This window comes from Lynx canadensis, chromosome D2 (genome assembly GCF_007474595.2).
Source record: "Lynx canadensis isolate LIC74 chromosome D2, mLynCan4.pri.v2, whole genome shotgun sequence".
Lineage (NCBI taxonomy): Eukaryota > Metazoa > Chordata > Mammalia > Carnivora > Felidae > Lynx > Lynx canadensis.
In genome coordinates this window covers 54020112-54042455 of record NC_044313.2, presented here as the reverse complement: position 1 = coordinate 54042455, position 22344 = coordinate 54020112, and the positions used below count along the sequence as shown (strand labels likewise).

Genomic DNA, 22344 nt, shown 5'->3' with positions numbered 1-22344 from the left:
TCTACTTTAAAAGTTTTCCTCTAGGGGCGCCTGGGTGGCTCAGTTGGTTAAGCATCTGACTTCGGCTCAGGTCATGATCTCACGGTCTGTGAGTTCGAGCCCCGCGTCGGGCTCTGTGCTGACAACTCAGAGCCTGGAGCCTCTTCAGATTCTGTGATTCTTTGTCTTTCTCTCTCTCTCTCTCTCTCTCTCTCTCTCTCTCTCTCTCTCTCTCTGCCCCTGCCCTGCTCACACTCTGTCTCTCTCTCTCAAAAATAAATAAACATTAAAAAAAATTTTTTTAAGTTTTCCTCTATCTCTCTTAACATGTTACCTACTTTTCCTCCACCCTCTAATCCTTTGCTGTTTCCTGAACTGTGCCTTGTTTTTTGCCATCTCAGTGTTTACTTTCTCTACGGTGCCTTTTTTCTTTCTTCCTAACCTCCTATTTCCCCATGTCAAAATCATCAAGGTCAGCTCTTCCATGAAGGCTTTAATGATCCTATTCTTAATGTTCTTTATTTCTCTAAATGCCAGCCAACCAGAAGTGACTAATCTGTTGTCTGAACTCTTCTTTATTAATGCTCAGACAGAAGGACTGTGATTTTGTATCCTCCATTGACTCAGATAGTCATACTATGTTGAGTGAAATAAGTGAATCAAGTTTGTAGCATTTTGTTTGTTCAGAAGCCAGATTATTTTCTGTGTGCAAGCTAGTTGAAGTGGAACTAGTTTAGAAAAAGTACAGTAAATACAGCAAGAGTGGGAAAAGTTTCCTTTAAATAGTAAGACATTACTAAGCCAGTTATTACATTGGAATAATTGAACATGTAGACCAGGGATTGTTAGCTATATATTAGCCAAGCTAATATGTTTTTCTTCTTTATTCTTTGATTTTTGGACTAGAAGTTCCCCTTAAGATAACAGAGGTACAGGCTTATTTTACTCAGTTTTTGTTGTTCTTTAAATTTGCTCTTTCTTTTCCAGCCTTATTAGCATAAAATTGACATACAGCATCATAAGTTTAAGGAGTACAGTGTAATGAATTGATACACTTTAATGTTACAAAATGATTACCACAATAGGATTAGTTAACACCTCCATCACCTCACATAATTACGTGTGTGTGTGCGCGCGCGCGCACGTGTGGTAACAACACTTAAGGTCTGCTTTCTCAGCAAATTTCAAGTATACAGTATAATATTGTTAACTATAGTCACCATGCTATACAACAGATCCCCAAAATTTACTCATCTTACAATTGGAATTTTGGTACCCTTTGACTGATGTAGAATACTGTATGATCCAGCAATCCCACTTTTGGGTATATAACCAAAGGAAATGAAATCAGGATCTTAAAGAGGTATCTGCACTCCCATGTTCACTGCAGCATTATTCACGTTAGTGAAGATGTGGAAACAACCTGATTGTCCACAGATGAATGATTAAAAAGGTGTGGTTTATGCATATAATGGAATATTATTTAGCTCTGAAAGAGAAGGAAACAACTTGGATAGGTCTTGAGAGCATTATACTGAGGAGAATTTGGTGTATGTGAGAACTCATTCTATTTAGATTTTCTATTTTGTATTAGTAAAAATTTTAGGGGCGCCTGGGTGGCGCAGTCGGTTAAGTGTCCGACTTCAGCCAGGTCACGATCTCGCGGTCCGTGAGTTCGAGCCCCGCGTCAGGCTCTGGGCTGATGGCTCAGAGCCTGGAGCCTGTTTCCCATTCTGTGTCTCCCTCTCTCTCTGCCCCTCCCCCGTTCATGCTCTGTCTCTCTCTGTCCCAAAAATAAATAAACGTTGAAAAAAAAATTAAAAAAAAAAATTTTAAAGTTGACTAATATATCCTTATGTAAAGTATAATAAGCAGGAAAATAAGCTTCCATATATTATGTTGTCAAAAACTAGAGACTTTTAATCAATGATTAATTGTACCCATCTTGTCTAATGCTGTTTTTAAAGCAGAAATGAGGGGAGCCTGAGTGGCTTAGTTGGTTAAGCATCTGACTCTTGATCCCAGCTCAGGTCATGATCTCACATTCATGAGATCGAGCCCCATATCAGGCTCTGCACTGGCAGCACAGAGCCTCCTTGGGATTCTCTCTCTTCCCTTCTCTCTATGTCCCTCCCCTGCTCACATTCTCTCTCTCTCTCTCTCTCTCTCTCTCTCTCTCTCAAAATAAATAAACTTAAAAAAAATAAAGCGGAAATGATTGTTACAGTGTTTTAGATCAGGCTATTCCCAAGTTGAATAAGGGAAAGTAAAGGTAGAAACTGAAAGGGGAAGAAATTATAGTTGATTCTCTGGGAATCAATTCAGCAGTCTGCCCAGCTTCCTTAGATGTCAGTTAGAAAATGAAGTTTGCAAGGGTCAAAAGTCTATGATTCATGGAATAATTGTAAATTGAAATGAAATTCCGTAAGCTCAATAGCGGCACTGGTGTAGAATTTTAAAAGATCTTTTCAACATTTAAAATATTTTCATACATCAAAGCTCTCTCACCACTGTTCTTAGCCAATGAGAGATTTTGCCATTAGATACCATTTCACACAGAAGCTTGAATAATACTGTTTTAAGTCCATAAACTCTTTTCCTCAAACTTTTGAAACATAGTAAAAATCAAAAACACAATAAGCAAGTGTTGGCAGGTTGTAGAGAAAAAGGAGCCCTCTTGCGCTGTTGGTGGAAATGCAAACTGGAGCAGCCACTATGGAAAACAGTATAGAAGTTCCTCAGAATGTTTAAAATAGAAGTACTCTATGATCCAGTAATTGAGCTACTGGGTGTTTACCCAAAAAATACAAAAGCACTAATTCAAAGGGATATATGCACCCATATGTTTATAGCAGCATTTTATACAATGGCCAAACTATGGAAGCAGCCCAAGTGTCCATCGATAGATGAATGGATAGAAAAGATGTATATATGTATGTATGTATATGTGTGTGTATGTATATATACATGCACACATGCACTAGAATATTATTCAGCCATAAAAAAAGAATGAAATCTTGCCGTTTGCAATGACGCAGATGGAGCTAAAGAGTATTGCTAAGTGCAATAAGTCAGAGAAAGACACATACCATATGATATCACTTATATGTGGAATTTAAGAAATAAGACAAAAAAAGACAAACCAGGAAAAAGACTCTTAACTATGGAGAACAAATTGATGGTTACCAGAGGGAGAGGTAGAGGGATGGGTTAAATAGATGATGGAGATTAAGGAAGGACACTTGTGATGAGGACCGAGTGATACATGGAATTGTCGAATCACTATATTGTACACCTGAAACAAATATAATACTATATGTTAACTATATTAGAGTTAACATTTTTAATTTTTTTTTTTTTTTCAACGTTTATTTATTTTTGGGACAGAGAGAGACAGAGCATGAACGGGGGGAGGGGCAGAGAGAGAGGGAGACACAGAATCGGAAACAGGCTCCAGGCTCCGAGCCATCAGCCCAGAGCCTGACGCGGGGCTCGAACTCACGGAGCGCGAGATCGTGACCTGGCTGAAGTCGGACGCTTAACCGACTGCGCCACCCAGGCGCCCCTAGAGTTAACATTTTTAAAAAGATCTTAAGAAAACATGGTAAAGAAAGTCATTTTTTTCTTTTGATGATATATAAAATAGGTTTTAATTTTGTTTCCGCCATATAATCTTCTCTCCCTGTCTGAGGAAGATATTGCTGGCATCTAAGTCACCACTAGTTTTCAGCTACATCAAGTAGGAGAGCAGTTTGAATTTCTGTATTCGAGAAGGTTGGCAGTCATCCACATGAGACAATCCTCTTCCCCATGTTGGAACCCTTTTTATTAAAAAGGCTAAACAGAAAAGAAATTGCAAGTACTAGGGCTTAGGTGTCAGACGATGAGGAGCACTAGGATTTTATAAACACAGGGAGCAGATGGAACAGATCTAATAAAAGTTAAAAGAAGGAATGAAGGAAAACTTTTCCAGGACAGTTTTTTAAGTGTTAAAACAATTTTTTCTACTCACCCCTCACCCCTGTAACTTTCACATTCCTCTCCTATTTTTCTTTTCCCTGCTGGCGGATAGCACTTTAGAACTAAAAATGCTGTATGAATGCTGTGAATCAGTAAACCTGAACTTCACACACTTCCATCAGGCAGTGAGGATAGGGGGCTTATTGATAGAGGATCTAATAAAGGCCCACTTAATGTGTATGTGGGGTCGACAGTCTGTAAGTATTACGGATACTTAAGTGTTGAACCTAACCCCAAATGAGAAAGGGAAGAGGCAGAAAAAAGCTGAGACGGAACCAAGGGGGCAGGTCATGGCAGTAAGGCTCGCTGCAGGCTCCATTGCATTCTCTTGGTTAGCAGAGCTGTGTATGGCTGGATCGCCCTCTGTCCGCTGCAGGATGAGAAAAGGAACTGTTTTAGCAATTAAATGATTTTAAACCCTAATCTAAATCTGGAATGGAGGGAGGAATATGGAAAGGGAGCACAAAAGGCCTTTTATCTCAGTCCATGTTGAAGTTGTAATTAACTACCTTCCACTTAATACTGGGAAGGAAGAGAATATAATCTAAATCACTGGTTGTTGAACGTTGTGCTAAGGAGAATCATTTTGATTGGCACCACTAAGCCCTTTTCCCCGTTTATCCTTCCAAAGGATATTGGAAACCTTGCTTCTCTCTTAATGATGTAAATAATTTGAGGGAAATGGTTGAGCAGGCAAACCAAATACAAACGATAACAAATACCTGACCAGAGACTAAAATAGCCAAAGTCCTTCTTAAACCATTCTAGTAGCTAAAAAGACTTTTAATCCTCAGTAATTTGCACATCTCCTTGCCTTTCTGTACCTTAATTTCCTGGCATTGATGACATGTGCAGAAACATTAATAAACACCTCATTGCATTTTTAGTGAAGGATACACACATCATCCAAAAGTGGTATTGTTTAGCCATTAGCAGATTTATCTGCTCTCTTCTTATAATTTCATCTCCAAATATGTGGGCAAAGTTTTCAGGGTCAAAGGTTTGGGATTGATGTTTTCCTCCACCATGATAATACCTTGGAACCATATTCTTCCTGACAAGAAAATCTAACAAAGCCAAATCTCTTGAGTTTATTGGGGCTTTAGTGATGCCTGATCAGAGTTGGTACACACACACACACACACACACACACACACACACACACACGCAGGAATATTAGCCATAAAAAATGAAATCTTGCCATTTTTAACCACATGTATGGAGCTAGAGAATATTATGTTAAGTGAAATAAGTCAGAGAAAGACAAATACTATATGATATCACTCGTATATGGAATTTAAGAAACAAAACAAATGAGCAAAGGAGGAAAAAAAGTGAGAAAAGAGAGGGAGGCAAACCATGAAGCAGACGGTTAGAAAACAAACTGATGGTTACCAGAAGGGAGGGAGTGTGGGGGGATGGGTTAAACAGGTGATGGAGATTAAGGAGTGCACTTGTTGTGATGAGCAGGGAGTAATGTGTGGAATTGTTGAGTCACTATATTGTACTCTTGAAACTAATATTATACTGTACGTTAACTAACTGGAATTTAAATAAAAACTTCAATGGAAAAAAAGCAAGAGTGAAAATGGGAGCTTGGAAGATCAGAGAAAAGTCACTAATTTTAAAGTGATGGCACAGGGAGATTAATCAAAGCTTGCCAAGGAACCTGAAAATTCAAATGCGTCTAACTATTAGGATGGGCTGCAAAGGAGGACCGATAGAGAAACCATAAGACCGTGCTGGCAGATACATACATTATCGGTGATAATGTAAATGTTCCATTTCTGCACTGTCCAGTATGGTAGCCATTAGTCACAGGTGGTTATTGAACCCTTGAAATGTGGCTAGTGTGACTGAAGAACTGAATTTTAAATTTTATTTTATTTTAATTAAATTTAAATAGCTATATGTGACTCATGGTTTCTCTTTTGGACAGCAGAGCTCTAGAAGGCTGCATCTGGTTGTGGGCCTGGATGTGCCATTCATCAACAGAGGTGGCAGTTGAGAAAAAAGAGCTAGATGCAGAGAATGGGAAAACAAGCACAAGCTAGCATCTCTAGGCACCTGCATCTGTCTCTCACTACTACCCACTACAGCCTTCAGAGCATAATGGCTTCTGCCTCACTTCCACCTTCCAAAATCTTACTTGAATTTCTCATTTGGTTAATGCTAACTCTGAACCATACATACAGGGATGGGTATTTTTGAAAACATAATTCCAGTTTAGCTAGATTGGCAAGGTATAAAACCACCAAACTGCTTTTCTCACCCAATGGTGTTTTCTGAAAATCTTACTATACCAGTACATAAAAAATTTCCCATTCTTTTTCACATTGTATTGCACTTGTATTGCATTGTATGAATGTATATCATCATTTACTTAACTGCTTATTTTATAACTTATTGATGGACTTTTATGTAGTTTTCATCTTTTGCTGTAGTATATATTATAGCATCGAATAATCCTGAATGTGTCACTTAGGAAGTCTCTGAGTGTATATATAAGAAAAATACCTGGAAGTGGAAGACTATGTCAAAGAATATGTGGATCAGAAAGTTAGATTTTGAAGAAGAAAAAGAAATATTTAAAGTAATGAAAGACAATCAAAAGAGAAATATTTTTATAACCTTGAAATGAGAAAAAGCTTTCTAACTATAACAGAAAACCCAGAAGCCATAAAAGAAAAGACTGATACAAAAAATAAACTTTCTACACAGCAGAGGCCATAATAGAAATATTAATTTTTAAACTAACAGGTTTTCAATGAATGATATTCTAATAGAGACTTGCTTTTTTGTAAAACAATTTCCAAGCCTGATTTCCAATTTTATGGATTTTCAGGTTATGATTGTCTCTATATGTTTGATCGTTAACATGTCCATGCTCCATTAGGAAAAGGAAGAGAAGAGATTCTGTTTAGTTTTGCTTACTTGCTTCCTTTCCTTTTTTCTTCCTCCCCTCCCTTCTTCCCTTCGTCCCCTCCCTTCTTCCCTTCCTCCCTCCCTCCCTTCCTTCCTTGGACTTCTAAGCAAATACATTACTGTTGTAGATTCGGGGTCTGGAGTTCTCTCTTGTCCAGGAAGAGAGCAGACGCAGAATTAAAATGTGAAAGAGGCTAATGTCCAGGAAGAGACAAGAGCCCCGAATAAAGGTCCTTGCTCCATTTTTATTAGGATCAGAAAGCTTACAAGCATGATGGATATGCACAAAGAGACAATGAAACTGTGAACATTAACTCCTGTGTGTGAGAGAAAGAGGGTTTTGAAGATATGCAGTGTTAGGGGTTTGGGTCAATACAAAACAAAATCCCAGCACCAGGCAGACGGTTGTTTAGGCAGGCATAAGGTGCAGCCTGTCTATCTTAGCTTGCCTAGGGGATAAGACCAGGTAGAGCTTACTACCTCGGGGTCAACAAGGCACCTTTCTTTTGTTAATTAGCTCCATTATCTCCGCTCTGGGCAAAAACTTCACCCTGCTGCTGTCTGTAGCCTATTTACCTCTTTACCCATTCTGGTCCTTCTCTCCTGTGAAAGCAGCTTTCTGCTATCCTACTAAGTTGCCCGAGGGGGGTGGGGGAGTGCGGGGGGGGGGGGGCACCTAGCTTTGATTACCTGATTACCTGATTTTGGATGCTTTCATCCTAAACCTTGTTAACCCATCATTGCAAGCTCAGGGAATTCCTAAACTTATTCCCCACATAATACTTGAAGTATTGAAAGTTAAAATGGGAAAAGAAAGAGCGTTAGATAGGAAAGCCAATGGACTACCCTTCAGATCTTTGTCCACTCCCTACTAGTTCTGCAATTTCATACATATTATTATTAGACCTCATTAAGGAGAACAGCCACCTCACATTTTATTTTTTTTCCCTCTGTAGTGACTAGATCAGTAACTTACACAAAAACATTTGTTAATCTTGTCTTTGGGGTTCAGGTTCCTCATTTATAAATTTTGGGCACCAAGTTTACTTCTGTTATTGTGAGAATAATATGAGATATAATATATGTGAAATGATTTCAATAACCATAGATAATTGATCACTACTTAAGGAATTGTCTTTTGAAAGGGGACTACACCTTCAGGAGAAATATTATTATATCGTGGAAACATTATAACTCAGTTCCAGTTATGGAGTCAGGAGACATCCTACCACTTCACTGTGAAATTCCAAACAAGTTACTGCCTTCTAGAGTACAGCTTCCTCTTCTGGTAACTTTGGAAAGTATAAAGCCACATGCAAACATGAGCTACAACTTCAATGCAAAGAAAACCTTGTTGACATAGATGACTTCTAGAACTCAAAGTGCTCTTGCTTTTGTCTGTTCCCATTAATTCAGCACGCATTTACTGAAGTTGCAAGAAACTGTGCTAGGTACTATATCCCATTTTACTGTATCAGCTCTTCTGTAATCCAACTTGCTGTCCTTATTTGAATTTTTCATTGATTGAATTTTTTGATAACTGTACTCACGGACATCCTTGAAAAAAGTTTAAATACACAGCTAATTTTGACTGTGGTTTATTTTGAATTAGAAGAGGGCTGACCTTATGGCTATACCTAACAAAATGTCACATTTAAGGCTAATAAGATTTATTTAATATTTTAGCTTTTGTTTTAAGTTTATTTATTTATTTTGAGAGAGAGTGCACGGACAAGCAGGGGAGAGACAGAAAGAGAGGGAGAGAGAGAATCCCAAGCAGGCTCTGCACTGTCAGCACAGAGCCCAACATGGGGCTCGATCTCATGAACCAGGAGGTCATGACCTGAGCTGAAATCAAGAGTTGGGTACTTAACTGACTGAGCCACCCAGGCTCCCCAAGACTAATAAGATTTTAAAACAAAAGTTTTATTCCTTGTGTCTTTTTTTTTTCATTCTTTGACAGCTGAGATAGCTTATTTTTTATTACATTCTCAAAACATAATTTTTAGATTTCTGGAAACACATGCTATTCATAGAAGAGGATATTGAATCAAAGAATTCCATCTTTTACACTTTCAATCATTCTCTTAACCTTCATGCCCTCTAAAACATGATATTGAAGTCCAAACTGCTATTCTGTGTCTTTTCCCAACAGGAATAAATAAAAGTTGGTATGCGGGGAAGGTGTATGGAGGCTAATCTTTTTAGGATAAATGTATTTTTATTTATACATTTGTATTTGCAAATTTGAAATACTGTGTATTTTTTCCTCAGGTGTTAAACAGGAAGAAAATCACCAATTGAAATGGCAAGACCACAGATAAATTCTAGATAAGCATTTTAATGAGCATAATAGTGAGATTGATTCTGAACCTCTCTACTAGTTTTTAATATACTGCCTTAAATTTTTTATGTAATGAAGATTATGATTATTTATAGCCTTATTTGTAGCATTTTGACTTCCAAGAATATAATGGTAGATGTTGGCTTCAAAATTTTCAAGTTGCCCAAATATGAACTTACTTTCTAGGATTGGTAGTTACCTCTGTTTTAAAAAGGGGGCTCAGGGGCGCCTGGGTGGCGCAGTCGGTTAAGCGTCCGACTTCAACCAGGTCACGATCTCGCGGTCCGGGAGTTCGAGCCCCGCGTCGGGCTCTGGACTGATGGCTCGGAGCCTGGAGCCTGTTTCCGATTCTGTGTCTCCCTCTCTCTCTGCCCCTCCCCCGTTCATGCTCTGTCTCTCTCTGTCCCAAAAATAAATAAACGTTGAAAAAAAAAAAAATTAAAAAAAAAAAAAAAAGGGGGGCTCAGTTGGACGTCCGACTTCAGTTCAGGTCATGACCTCTCAGTACGTGGGCTCAAGCCCCCCATCGGGCTCTCTGCTGACAGCTTGGGGCCTGGAGCCTGCTCTGGATTCTGTGTCTCCCTCTCTATCTGTTCCTCCCCTGTTCACACTCTGTTTCTTTCAAAAATAAATAAACATTGGAAAAAAAAATTTTTTTTTAAAAAGGAACTGTCACTTCCCTTCAATTGAACACTGAAAGAAACCGATGGTGGGATCCCTGTAGTGGATGACTCTGTCTTGTTCTTATCATTGTCTGATAGCCCTAGGAATAGCAACTCACCAGCTAAGGCATACGTTTAAAACAGTGTAACCCCTCTTTTTCAGACCTCTTAAGCCACGAAAATGCAGCAACACTGAACGATGTAAAGACACTCGTCCAGCAGCTATACACCACACTGTGCATCGAGCAGCACCAGTTAAACAAGGAAAGGGAGCTTATTGAAAGATTAGAGGATCTCAAACAGCAACTGGCTCCCCTGGAAAAGGTGCCAATTCAAATCTCAGACCTTCCTCTTCACCAGTAATTTTTCAAGAGTATATATGTCTGCTTTTTTTCCATCTGTCTCTTTTGGTAATTGAGCTATGTCATTCAAATTAGTCCTTTAGTTTTGGGGACTGAACCATAAAAAAATTCCAGTCAAAGCTAAGAAAAGACTTAACAAGGAATTAGAGGACTTAGAACTTTGAAGTCTAAATTTCTGCCCTTAACCAGATTTACCGCCTTTGCAACAAAAGATGAAATAATTGCTGATTGGAAAAAGTCCCGAGTGTAATGGATAATGGTTTTAGCCAAGTTAAGAATTAATATTATATGGATTATTATGCAGCTGTTAAAAATGATTATATAGATCTAATATGCAATAGAAGAATATTCATAATTTTATGAAAAGTATATTATAAAATACTGTGCATATTAGTACATACTGTGATCAATTTTTAAATGTGTTGTGCATATAGCTGTGCACATTTATGTGTATGTATAAGTATACACACAGAAAAAAGTCAGAAGGAACATAATCCAAAATGCTAATGGATAGTAGGATTATGATTGATTTACTTCTTGACATTTTTCCAGATGTTTATAGTAAACATATGTCATTCTTATTTTTAATGATGATGCAAATATTTTCAGAGGTTAAGAAAAGGAACAAAATACTCAATATTGTGCATTTTCTGATTTCTTTAAAAATAACCAGTGTCTCAAGGTTATCCTCAGTAAATTTAAGACCATTACGAATGTGATCAATTAAACTTGAACTGTTGTGAAGGAGGATGAGTTTTAAATTTGGTCTTTTCAAAATGTAAAGTATTTTTTAATGTATCGGTGTAACAAAATAAGTTATCATCCTTGTTGAAGATTTACTATGTGCTGGAAATTGTGCCAAGTATTTTACCTGTATTCTGTTATTTAGTCCTCAGAAGAACTCTATAATGACACTGACAATGATTTGCATATTAGGGCCTGAGTGCAGTTGCTCTGAATCCAGAGTTCATGCTCTGACTCACTGTGCTATTCTGTGCCCTGACAGGCCCCTTGCATAAGGAATGAGAATAGATTAAATCTTGTATACCACAGTAAGAGAACACTGGCATGTTTTCATATCCCTCCTGCAAAGAAGATAATTGTGTAGTTGGATGAAGAGTTGTAGACACTTACTTATTCACTGCCGTAGTTTCACCATATTTTCATCTACTTCTAGGGTGCAACACAAAACACAAATGTCCTAAGAAAAGTGTTACTCCTACAAAATATTTTCTCCAGTAGAAACTACAGATACTATTTAGGTAGACACTACATTTGTTAGAATTGAGACTAACATGTCTTGATTATGATACCTATTTCTTTAATGAACGTAGAACAGTTTAAATTTAAAATGCCTTATGCCTTATCGTTGACTGATCATGTGTTCCCCCTAGGTACGAATTGAGATTAGCAGAAAAGCTGAGAAGAGGACCACTTTGGTGCTATGGGGTGGACTTGCCTACATGGCCACACAGTTTGGCATTTTGGCCCGGCTTACCTGGTGGGAATATTCCTGGGACATCATGGAGCCAGTCACCTACTTTATCACTTATGGAAGTGCCATGGCAATGTATGCATATTTTGTAATGACACGTCAGGTAAGAATTCCTCTTCGAGTAACTTCTTATGAGATGAATGAAGCTTTATGATGAATGAAGTTTTGGTTGTCAAATTAGTTTTCTTTTCTCTTGTGTTCTCATGTTCTTTCTAAGGCCAATTCCCTTTAAGTACCCATTTATCCTACACACAACACACACACACACACACACACACACACGAGTATGTGCACCTGCATGCCAATTGTGTGTTAGGCATGATGCTGAACAGAAATCATCATAAATAGCCATAAATCATCTCTGGAAGGAGAAGGCAAGAAAAAGCTATAAGAGATGTAAAGAAAGAAAGAAAGATGGAAAGAAAGAAAATTGACATTATTCAAAGATTTTGTACATTAAAAAAATAGAAAAACATGTACATATAATTGGTTAGAATCCATAAGTCAATTTAATGAGGTTACTGAATACAAGGTTAGTATACATAAATCAACTGCATATTTATATGCCAGTAACAATTATAAAATTAAACTTTAAAAGATGTAACTTAAAATGGCTTTTAAAAATATTTAGAAGTATAACATCATAAAGGCCATATACAAAAGACCCACAGCTAATATCTTCCTCAGTGGAGAAAAACTGAGAGCTTTCCCCCTAAGGTCAGGAACAAGACAAGGATGTCTATTCTCACCACTGTTATTTAACATAGTACTGGAAGTCCTAGCCTTAGCAATCAGACAACACAAAGAAACAAAAAGCATCCAAATTAGCATGAAAGAGTCAGACTTTCACTATTTGCAGATGACATTATATTCTATGTAGAAAACCTGAAAGACTCCACCAAAAACTTGGTAGAATTGATACATGAATTCAGTGAAGTCACAGGATACAAAATCAATGTACAGAAATCTGTTGCATTTCTGTATACCAATAATGAAGCAGCAGAAAGAGAAATCAAGGAATCGATCCCATTTACAATTGCACCAAAAACCATAAGATACATCCTAGAAATAAGCCTAACCAAGAGGTGAAAGATCTGTACTCTGAAAACTATAGAACACTTATAAACGAAATTGAAGAGGACACAAAGAAATGGAAAAACATTCCACACTCATGGATTGGAAGAACATATATTATTAAAATGTCTATACTACCCAGAGCAATCTACACATTTAATGCAATTGCTATCAAAATAACACCAGCAATTTTTCACAGAGCTAGAACAAACAATCCTAAAATTTATATGGAACCACAAAAGACTCTGAATAGCCAAAGCAGTCTTGAAAAAGAAAAGAAAAGCTGGAGGCATTACCATTCAGGTCTTCAAGTTATACTACAAAGCTGTAGTGATCAAGACAATATGGTACTGGCACAAAACCAGGCACATAGATAAATGGAACAAAATATAAAACCCAGCAATGGACCCATAACTATATGGTCAACTAATCTTCAACAAAGCAGGAAAGAATATCCAATGGAAAAAAGATAGTCTCTGCAATAAATGGTGTTGGGAAAACTGGACAGCAACATGCAGAATAATGAAACTGGGCCACCTTCTTACACTATACACAAAAGTAAATTCAAAATGTATGAAAGAGCTAGTGTGAGACAGGAAACCACCAAAATCTTAGAGGAGAACACAGGCAGTAACCTCTTTGACATCAGCCATGGCAATTCTTACTAGATATGTCTCCTGAGTCAAGGGAAACAAAAGCAAAAATAAACTATTGGGACTTCATCAAGATAAAAAGCTTCTGCACTGCAAAGGAAACAATCAACAAAACTAAAATACAGTCTTTGGAATGGGAGAAGATATTGCCAAATGAAAGGGTTAATCTATAAAGAACTTATCAAATTCAGCACCCAAAGAACAAATAATCTAGTGAGGAAACAGCCAGAAGACATGAATAGACACTTCCAAAGAAGACATCCGGATGGCTAACAGACCCATGAAAACAATGCTCAACATCACTCATCATCAGAGAAATACAAATCAAAACTATAATGAAATATCACCTCACACCTGTGAAAATGACTAAAATTAACAACACAGGAAACAACAGGTGTTGGTGAGGATGCAGAGAAAGGGGAACGAACCCCTCTTACACTGTTGGTGGGAATGCAAAGTGGTGCAGCCACTCTGGAAAACAGTATGGAGGTTCCTCAAAAAAGTTAAAAATAGAACTAACCTATGGTCAAGCAATTGCACCACTATGTATTTACCCAAAGGATACAAAAATACTGATCTGAAGGGATGCATGCACCCCAATGTTTATAGCAGCACTATCAACAATAGCCAAATTATGGAAAGAGTGCAAATATCCATCGACTAATGAATGGATAAAGAAGATAAGGTGTGTGTTTGTATGTGTGTGTGTATGTATGTGTGTGTGTACACACACACATGTATGTGTGTATGTACACGTGTATATGTATACGTGTACACATATGTGCACGTATGTATGTGTACACATACATACACACATATATCTACACACAACAGAATATTTCTCAGCTATCAAAAAGAATGAAATCTTGCCATTTGCTATGATGTGGATGGAGCTAGGTGTATTATGCTAAGCAAAATAAGTCAATCAGAGAAAGACAAATACCACATGATTTCATTCATATGTGGAATTTAAGAAATGAAACAGATGAACATAGAGGGGAAAAAGAGACAAACCAAGATACAGACTCTTAACTATAGAGAGCAAACTGAGGTTGCTAGAGGGGAGGTAGGTGGGGAGATGGGTTAAATGTATGATAGGTATTAAGGAGGGCACTTCTGATGAGCACTGGGTGTTATATGTAAGTAATGAATTCTCCTGAAACCAGTATTACACTGCATGTTAACTAACTGGAATTTAAATTAAAACTTGAAAGTACAAAAAAAAGGGGGCCAAAATTATAATCTGTGCAGATTCAGCATATACCCAAAACCATGTTGTCAAGCATTTGTTTCTTTAATCAGGAGAGTAACAAAAATGAATTTGGAAATGTGTACCATTCTGTCTTTTATAATAACATTATAAGGAAAGTAGCAGTTTTGCATTTGGGAAAATGTCTTTTCCTTCATTTTTATGTCTATCATTCATTAAGACTAAGGGTAAGCATTATATTAATTCCCTTTAAGTATGCCCACTGAAAAATATACACATACACACACATATATACATATATATGTATACATATATACCTGTAAATCATGCAAAACATGTGCAAGACCCCTATGCAGAAAAACTTAAATGTAAAGGAAACTTAGTAAGTGAAATAAACATGTTCATGGACTAGAAAAGTAAATATTAAAAAATGCCAATTGTATCCAAATTGATTGATGCGATTCAGTGCAGTCCCAGTCAAAATCCCAACAGTTTTGGGGATGGGAGAAGAGATTTAAATAAGCTGCTTCTAGAATTTCTATAAAAATGTAAAAGGGTAAGAAAAGCCAGTAAATTCTTAAAGAAAAACTAGGTAAGAGGACTTGCCATACTGGATATGGAAGACTATAGCTTTATTTATCATACTATAGTAATTCAGACAGTGGCACAAGGATAGGCAAATAGTCCAATGGAATGGATGAGAGAATGTAAAAATAGACCTGGTATAAATGAACTTGATTTTAAAAAGAGCACTGCAAAGAAAGGAGAGTCTTCTTTCTATAAATATCTACATTAAAAAATGAAATGACTTTATACATCTTTAATTAACAAAAATTAATTCCAGATGGATTATCAATCCAAATATGAAAGGTAACACAATAAAGCTTCTGGAAGATAATATAGGAGAATATGTTAATTACTGTGGAATAGGGAGCGACTTCTTACCCAGAATGAAAAGTGCTAACTATAAAGAATAAGATTGATAAATCCCACTCTATTGAAATTAAGAATTTCTGTTTACTAAAGAACACCATTAAAAGGGCAAACAGGCTGGGAGGAGATATTTGTAGTACATATATCCAACAAAGGATCCATAACCAAAATATATAAACATATCTTACTAGTCAGTAAGAAAAAACCAGACAACTCAATAGACAACGATGGCAAGAGATTTGAATAAGCACATCTTAAAAAGAAAATGCAAATGGCTAATAAAAAGGTCTCAGCCTCATGAGTGATCAGGAAAATGCTATAGATATCCAAGAGAAATGAAAGCATGTTCACACAAAAACTTGTATGGGAATATTCATAGCAGCATTATTCATAATAGCCAAAAAGTGGAAACAACCCAAATGTCTATCAGTTGATTAATGGATAAATAAAATATGGTATATCCATTCAGTGGAATGGATTTATTACTTGACAATAAAAAGAAATGAAGTACCAATACATGCTACAAATGGATGAACCTTAAAAGAAGGCAGACACGAAAGGCTCAGGTTGTATGATTCCATTTGTATGAAATGTCCAGAAGGCAACTCTGTAGAGGCATAGATTAGTAGTTGTCTGGAACTGGAGATGTCAAGGGAGATAGGAAGTGACTACTGAAGAGTACAGGATTCTTTTGGGGATGATAAAAATGTTGTAAAACTGATTGCAGTGATGGTGGTGCAACTTCATGAATACACTAAAAACCATTGAACATTACACTTTAAATGGGTGAATTGTATATGAATTATATCTCAGTAAAGCTGTTTCTAAAAATGAAGTAGTACTTCTACACACACACACCAGAATGGCTAATATTTTTCTTTTAACTGCAACACCAAGTATTGGCAAGGATATAGAATGATGCCAACTCTCATATCCTGCTGATGGGAGTATAATTGGTACAATCGTTTTAGAAACCTGTTTGATATCACTTCTTAACTTGAACACAGGCATACCTTATGATCTAGGATCTCCATTCATAGGTATATACCCAACAGAAGAGTTAAGCCCAAAAATGTTCTTGCCAGCATTATTCATAATAGCCAAAGCCTGGAAGCAACCAAAAGTCTATCAGTAGTACGATGGATAAATAAATTGTGATGTAGTCATACAATAGAATATAACATAGCAATGGAAATGAGTGGACTATAAAAGGATGAATATTGCAAACATAGTATTAAGTGAAAGTAGCCATACGGAATACCTACTGTCTGACTCTATTTTTATTAAATTCAAAAAACAGGTAAAACTAAGACATAGAGTTGAAAGGGATGCATACTTAAGTAGGAAAGCTATAAAGAAAGAAAGAAAACAATTACCATTAAGGGCAAGATAGTGATTCATTTTGGGAGAAAAGAAAGGTTAATAATTGGGAAGGCACAAGGAAGCCTTCTTGGTTGTTGGCAGTGTTAGATTTTCTTTATCTGGTGATGATTAACATATTCATTTAGTGATGATTCATTGTGATGTACATTTTTGTTTTGTATACACTTACGTGTCTGTTTCACAATAAAAAATGTTTAAGAAATAAATATTTAACACAACACATCAGTATGTATCTTTATAACTGTGCACGTGTATTGAATCTGATCAACAGTTAGTAGATGCTTATTTTGTAAAGATAGTATTCTAAGGGGCATTCTAAGGACTAATAATTTAATTTATCCTTTATTTTTGTAGGAATATGTTTATCCAGAAGCCAGAGACAGACAATACTTATTATTTTTCCATAAAGGAGCCAAAAAGTCACGTTTTGACCTAGAGAAATATAATCAACTCAAGGATGCAATTGCTCAGGTAAGTTTTCCAAAAATAAAAATAAATTCCAGTCCCATTTTGTATGGTGCTATAGTGTTTCAATGGGTAAACTCTGAAAGAATGAGCCAACCCTCTTCTTCCTATATAAATTTTTCCTCAGTTGATAAAAATGACTATTTTAGCATGGATACCTCTCTGGAAAGTTTTAGAACACAAGCAGGTGAAAAGATGATGGGTCATGTCTGTCCTATTAACTCTAGCATATTGAAATTTGTAGAGCTATGTTTACTTTTTGTTTGTTCTTTAAGTTTGTCTATTCTTTTTAACATTTTAATTTTTTTTTTTTAGAGACAGAGAGAGAACAAGCAGGGGAGGGGCAGAGAGAAAAGGAGAGAGAGAATCTCAAGCAGGGCTTGATCTCACAAACCATGAGATCATGACCTGAGCCAAAATCAAGAGTCAGATGCTTAACTGACTGAGCCACCCAGGCATCCCAAAAGTTGGCTTTTTTTACTTTTCTCCCTTTTAAAAATCTTTTACAGTAATTCAAATGTTTTCCACCTATAATGTGTGGTAGCAATGGGGCAAAAATAAAATCCAGGTAAGAGAGACTACTAGAAGTGTTTGCCAGGCACAAGTCAGAGTTTATTGAACTGGAAGATACTTTTTTTATTTTTTTAATTAAAAAATTTTTTTTCAATGTTTATTTTTGAAAGAGACAGAGCATGAGCAGGGGAGGGGCAGAGAGAGAGAGACAGAGACAGAGACAGAGACAGAGAATCTGAAGCAGGCTCCAGGCTGTGAGCTGTCAGCACAGAGCCCAATATTTTCTTTTTAATTTTTTTAATGTTTATTTATTTTTTTTTTATTTTTTTATTTTTTTTTTAATTTTTTTTTCAACGTTTATTTATTTTTGGGACAGAGAGAGACAGAGCATGAACGGGGGAGGGGCAGAGAGAGAGGGAGACACAGAATCGGAAACAGGCTCCAGGCTCTGAGCCATCAGCCCAGAGCCTGACGCGGGGCTCGAACTCACGGACTGCGAGATCGTGACCTGGCTGAAGTCGGACGCTTAACCGACTGCGCCACCCAGGCGCCCCTGTTTATTTATTTTTGAGACAGAGAGACAGAGAGAGACAGAGGGCAAACAGTGGAGGGGCAGAGAGAGAGGGAGACACACAATCCGAAGCAAGCTCCAGGCTCTCAGGTGTCAGCACAGAGCCCGATGCAGGGCTGGAACTCACGAACCATGAGATCATGACCTGAGCCAAAGTCAGATGCTTAACCCACTGAGCCACCCGGGCACCCCAAAGATGCTTAAAAAAAAAAAGATTGATGTACTTTATTTTTCATAATAGTTACCTTTCAAAATTCTGAGTGTGCCTCCCTCTGATATCTTTGATTTCAGTAAATAAATCTTCATTCCTCTTCTCTGTAGTCTTATATGACTTTAGAGATTTTTCAAAAATTTCTAGAAGCTCTTCCACCCTCTTTAATGTTTGGTTGCCCTTCTCTGTCCCTTTTTGGTGATGGGTTGTGCTTTGAATAGGCTTAGTCTGCCTTCCTGCCTTGGCCTAAGTGGACTGGTGTCTTCTGTTGCTCCGTGTGGTGGTTCTCAGCTGGAGGGAATGCACCAGATCATCTCTGGAGCTGTTAAAAATACAGATGCTTCAGCCTCACCCTGAGCCTATTAATCCAACTCCTCAGGGTTGAGGTCCAGTGTGTGTGAATTTTGAAAGTGCTGTTGTTGACAGCAAATCCTGGTTTGTTTGTTTTTTTAAACTAAGTGAAAAACTTAAAACAACTATTGGACGAACAACTAAGGTCTGGGGCATAATTAAAATTATAAATTTGAATCTCCATAAATTAAAGTTCTGGATCCAGGCAAAGGCTTGTGAAATGGCTTTTCTCTCGAGAAATGCCATCAAGGTACATCAGATGCTCCCCCATGTTCTTGGATCCCCAAGTCCTGGCCTATTGACAGCATAGGCCTTCAGCCTTTTCTGAAGGCTCTGTTGACAGCTGAAACTGCGGGGACAGACTTCCATTCTGGTCCCCCTTTGTAGTCCTGTGCCTTTCAACCCCTTTGCCTCTGAGGCACTCTTATTTTAAAAGTAATTGAGATGATTTCTGTGATTCATAGTGATGCAGAAAAGAAAATTTCCTTTTCTCTGGAGACAGTAATATCACTGAACGCTTCACTAGCCAGTTTTTCTCACCTTTTGTTTCTATTTTAGGCAGAAATGGACCTTAAGAGACTGAGAGACCCATTACAAGTACATCTGCCCCTTCGACAAATTGGTGAAAAAGATTGATCTGCAAAGAGCCTCTGAATCCTGGCAGAAAGAACACCTGTTTATAACTATTGCCTTTTTAATTAAAGCATTGCAGGTGGAAGCTGGGAGCCATGTCGGGGTAGAGGGTTTTTACCTTTAATTAAAAACAAAAACAAAAAGGATCTTAGGGAAGAAGGGAATGTTAAAATCTGAGGATCAGGCTTTGTGGAATGTAAGCTCAAAGGGCTTAGTGAATATTGTCTTAATCAAGCATCTTAGTTTCTGGATGAAAATGATGCATTATACAGTTGAGAGATTCATAAAGAGAAAAGGATGCTGGGAGTGTTCCTTTCTTGCATCTTCTTTGCAGGGTCAGCAAAACAGTAACACACCAGCACCCCACTCAGCTCTAATTTTTTTTTTAATTTAACTTTTCTTATTTTTGACATAGGAGTAAATAAATATACCAGAAAAGCAAATCCTCAAGATATGTGGGTGGCAAACAGAGTCTGAGCCCGTGCCATTAGCATTTATTTTAAATTGGACCCAGTCTCTGCAAAGTTACCAGGAATCTCTCCTATTTGTGCCCTTTTCTGACCACCCACTCCTGTTGGTTACACTAATTTTATCCATATGATAGTTGGAACCAACTTACGACTGTTTGATAATTGACACTTTGGATTATCCCGTAATACCTTCTTAAATGTCTGTATATTCCAGTGCTCTGGATCAGTATCTAGGAATCATTGGCAACACTGCATGAGGTTGTTTTGTTTCGTTTCGTTTTGTTTTTTCACTAATCAATCTTTAAAAGGAGGCAGAGTTTCCCTCCTTTATTTAACTATCCTATTGATATTCCTCTCTCCCTCCACAACTCAAATCAGAGGGGGGGGGGGTGGGGTTCAGCTGTATTACCAAATCAGGAAGATGTAAGGTTTACAGATTGGCTAAAAAATCATGGCTCTCTAGCCATTTCAGAACCAGAATAATTTCAGTGCTGTTAGTCTGCTTGTGTGACAGCATTCCAGCCCACCCAGGTGGTGCTGCCTTGTCTGGAGATTTTGTTAATCTTGAAGGACACACACTTCCACGCTGTTTGTGAGCCCTCCCTCCTCCACCACTTTAATAGTTGTAAATCAAGTGTGTGGCTCTCAAAGGGTGCAATTTATCTTTATACAAGAATACATTTCTATGGCTTCCTTCAACCTGCCCTCTTCACCCTATTTTTTCTTATCTTAAATTGAGAGAAGGAAGAATTAATCTTATACTCTATCAAAATATTTTCTACCATACTTCCAGATGACATCTGCAGTTGAAGAGTCAAAGGAATCTGTGTCTAATATCCTGTTTTGCACTACGGTGGGGGACAGGATGGAAAGGATGATGAGGCTTGCCACACAGCTGATTGGCTTTTTCTTTCACATGATTCATCCCTCCTCATTGTGGCAAGGAGTTTTCTTTCTCATTTTCTTCCTCCTTTGGGATCATCGTGTATGAAAAGAAACACTTTAGGCGACAAACCCAGACTCCAGGTGCCTTGTAGAGGTCGAAGGCTAGCCAGGACCGCCGCCGCTGCTGCCGCCACCCCTTCCACTGGCATGTTGGAATGAAAGGGCGCATGTCCCCCCTTCCCTCCCCCCAGTCGTTCAGCCCCTCCCCTCATTTATTTTTGTTAAGTTAATGTGAATTATTTTTAAATCATTTATCCTGTTTGTGTGCAGGGTTTTTAAGAAGAAACAGCACAGTGCAATGAGCAAATCCTTTCAGGGTGTGTGGGAGGCAAGGGAGGGAAGATGTGGAGAAAAGTCCTTTACACAAATAGCAAAATACTGAACATGTGTAAAATCCTGTATCATTTATGAAATATGTATAAAAAGCAATGTACCTTCTGGAACAATAAATACTTATTCAATTTTTGAACTATAGCATCTTATTCTTTAAAGCAAAACCAAGAAAACAAAACCTTATTTTCCTGTAATTCTAGGTGGAGAAGCGTTTACTTCTAAAATTAATTTTTATAAAACTACTATTTTGAAGCTAAATTTGGTTACTAGAGCCCGTATTTTAAAAACAGGCATTTCATTCATGCTTCCTGAATCTAAAATGGTCAGTATTTTCCTAATTTTCCAGAGCTACCAGAGGTTAAGTGACTTCTACAGCCGTAATAAAGCCAATGGCAAGACTGAGACCAATATCCTTATCTCCTGACTACCAGGAAAATTTTCTATTGTATCAGACCACCAGATTGCCCAGTGTGGTCTTCTGGACTTCAGAAAGTTGTTCAAGAATGAACCAAGATTAAATATTCATTATTTTAAGAGTTTGTATGATCACCAAACAGGAAAATATCACATGCTCCCTAATCCATTGACGGCCTATCAGAAATCCTATGTTAAACGTTAAATGTCTGACTGTATTTAGTGCAGTGTGAGATGTACTGAGAGCAGACATCCCTGAGACTGAAGTAAGGTGGAAGAAAATAAGATTGAAAGCGTTAAGCCACTGTTTGGTTTCAGCAAATAATGTCTACGCGTTCCACAACATTGTTAGGCTTCAGTGAATTTTCAGTGGAGATAGATAATAGAGAGTTAAATCC

The 22344-nt window shown here is 37.5% G+C and overlaps 1 protein-coding gene across 3 annotated transcripts in view; it reads left to right on the top strand.

Moving 5' to 3' along the window:
- The window catches only part of MCU (mitochondrial calcium uniporter), a 201848-nt gene extending 180180 nt beyond the window's left edge, over positions 1-21668 (top strand). For all 3 annotated transcript variants that reach the window (XM_030335306.1, XM_030335307.1, XM_030335309.1), the window contains 4 exons: positions 10094-10254; positions 11687-11890; positions 17395-17511; positions 19710-21668. In XM_030335306.1, the coding sequence (XP_030191166.1) occupies positions 10094-10254; positions 11687-11890; positions 17395-17511; positions 19710-19787 (560 nt within the window). In that variant the 3' untranslated portion in view covers positions 19788-21668. The remainder of the gene's footprint in view (positions 1-10093; positions 10255-11686; positions 11891-17394; positions 17512-19709) is intronic.
- Positions 21669-22344: the final 676 nt, after the last annotated feature.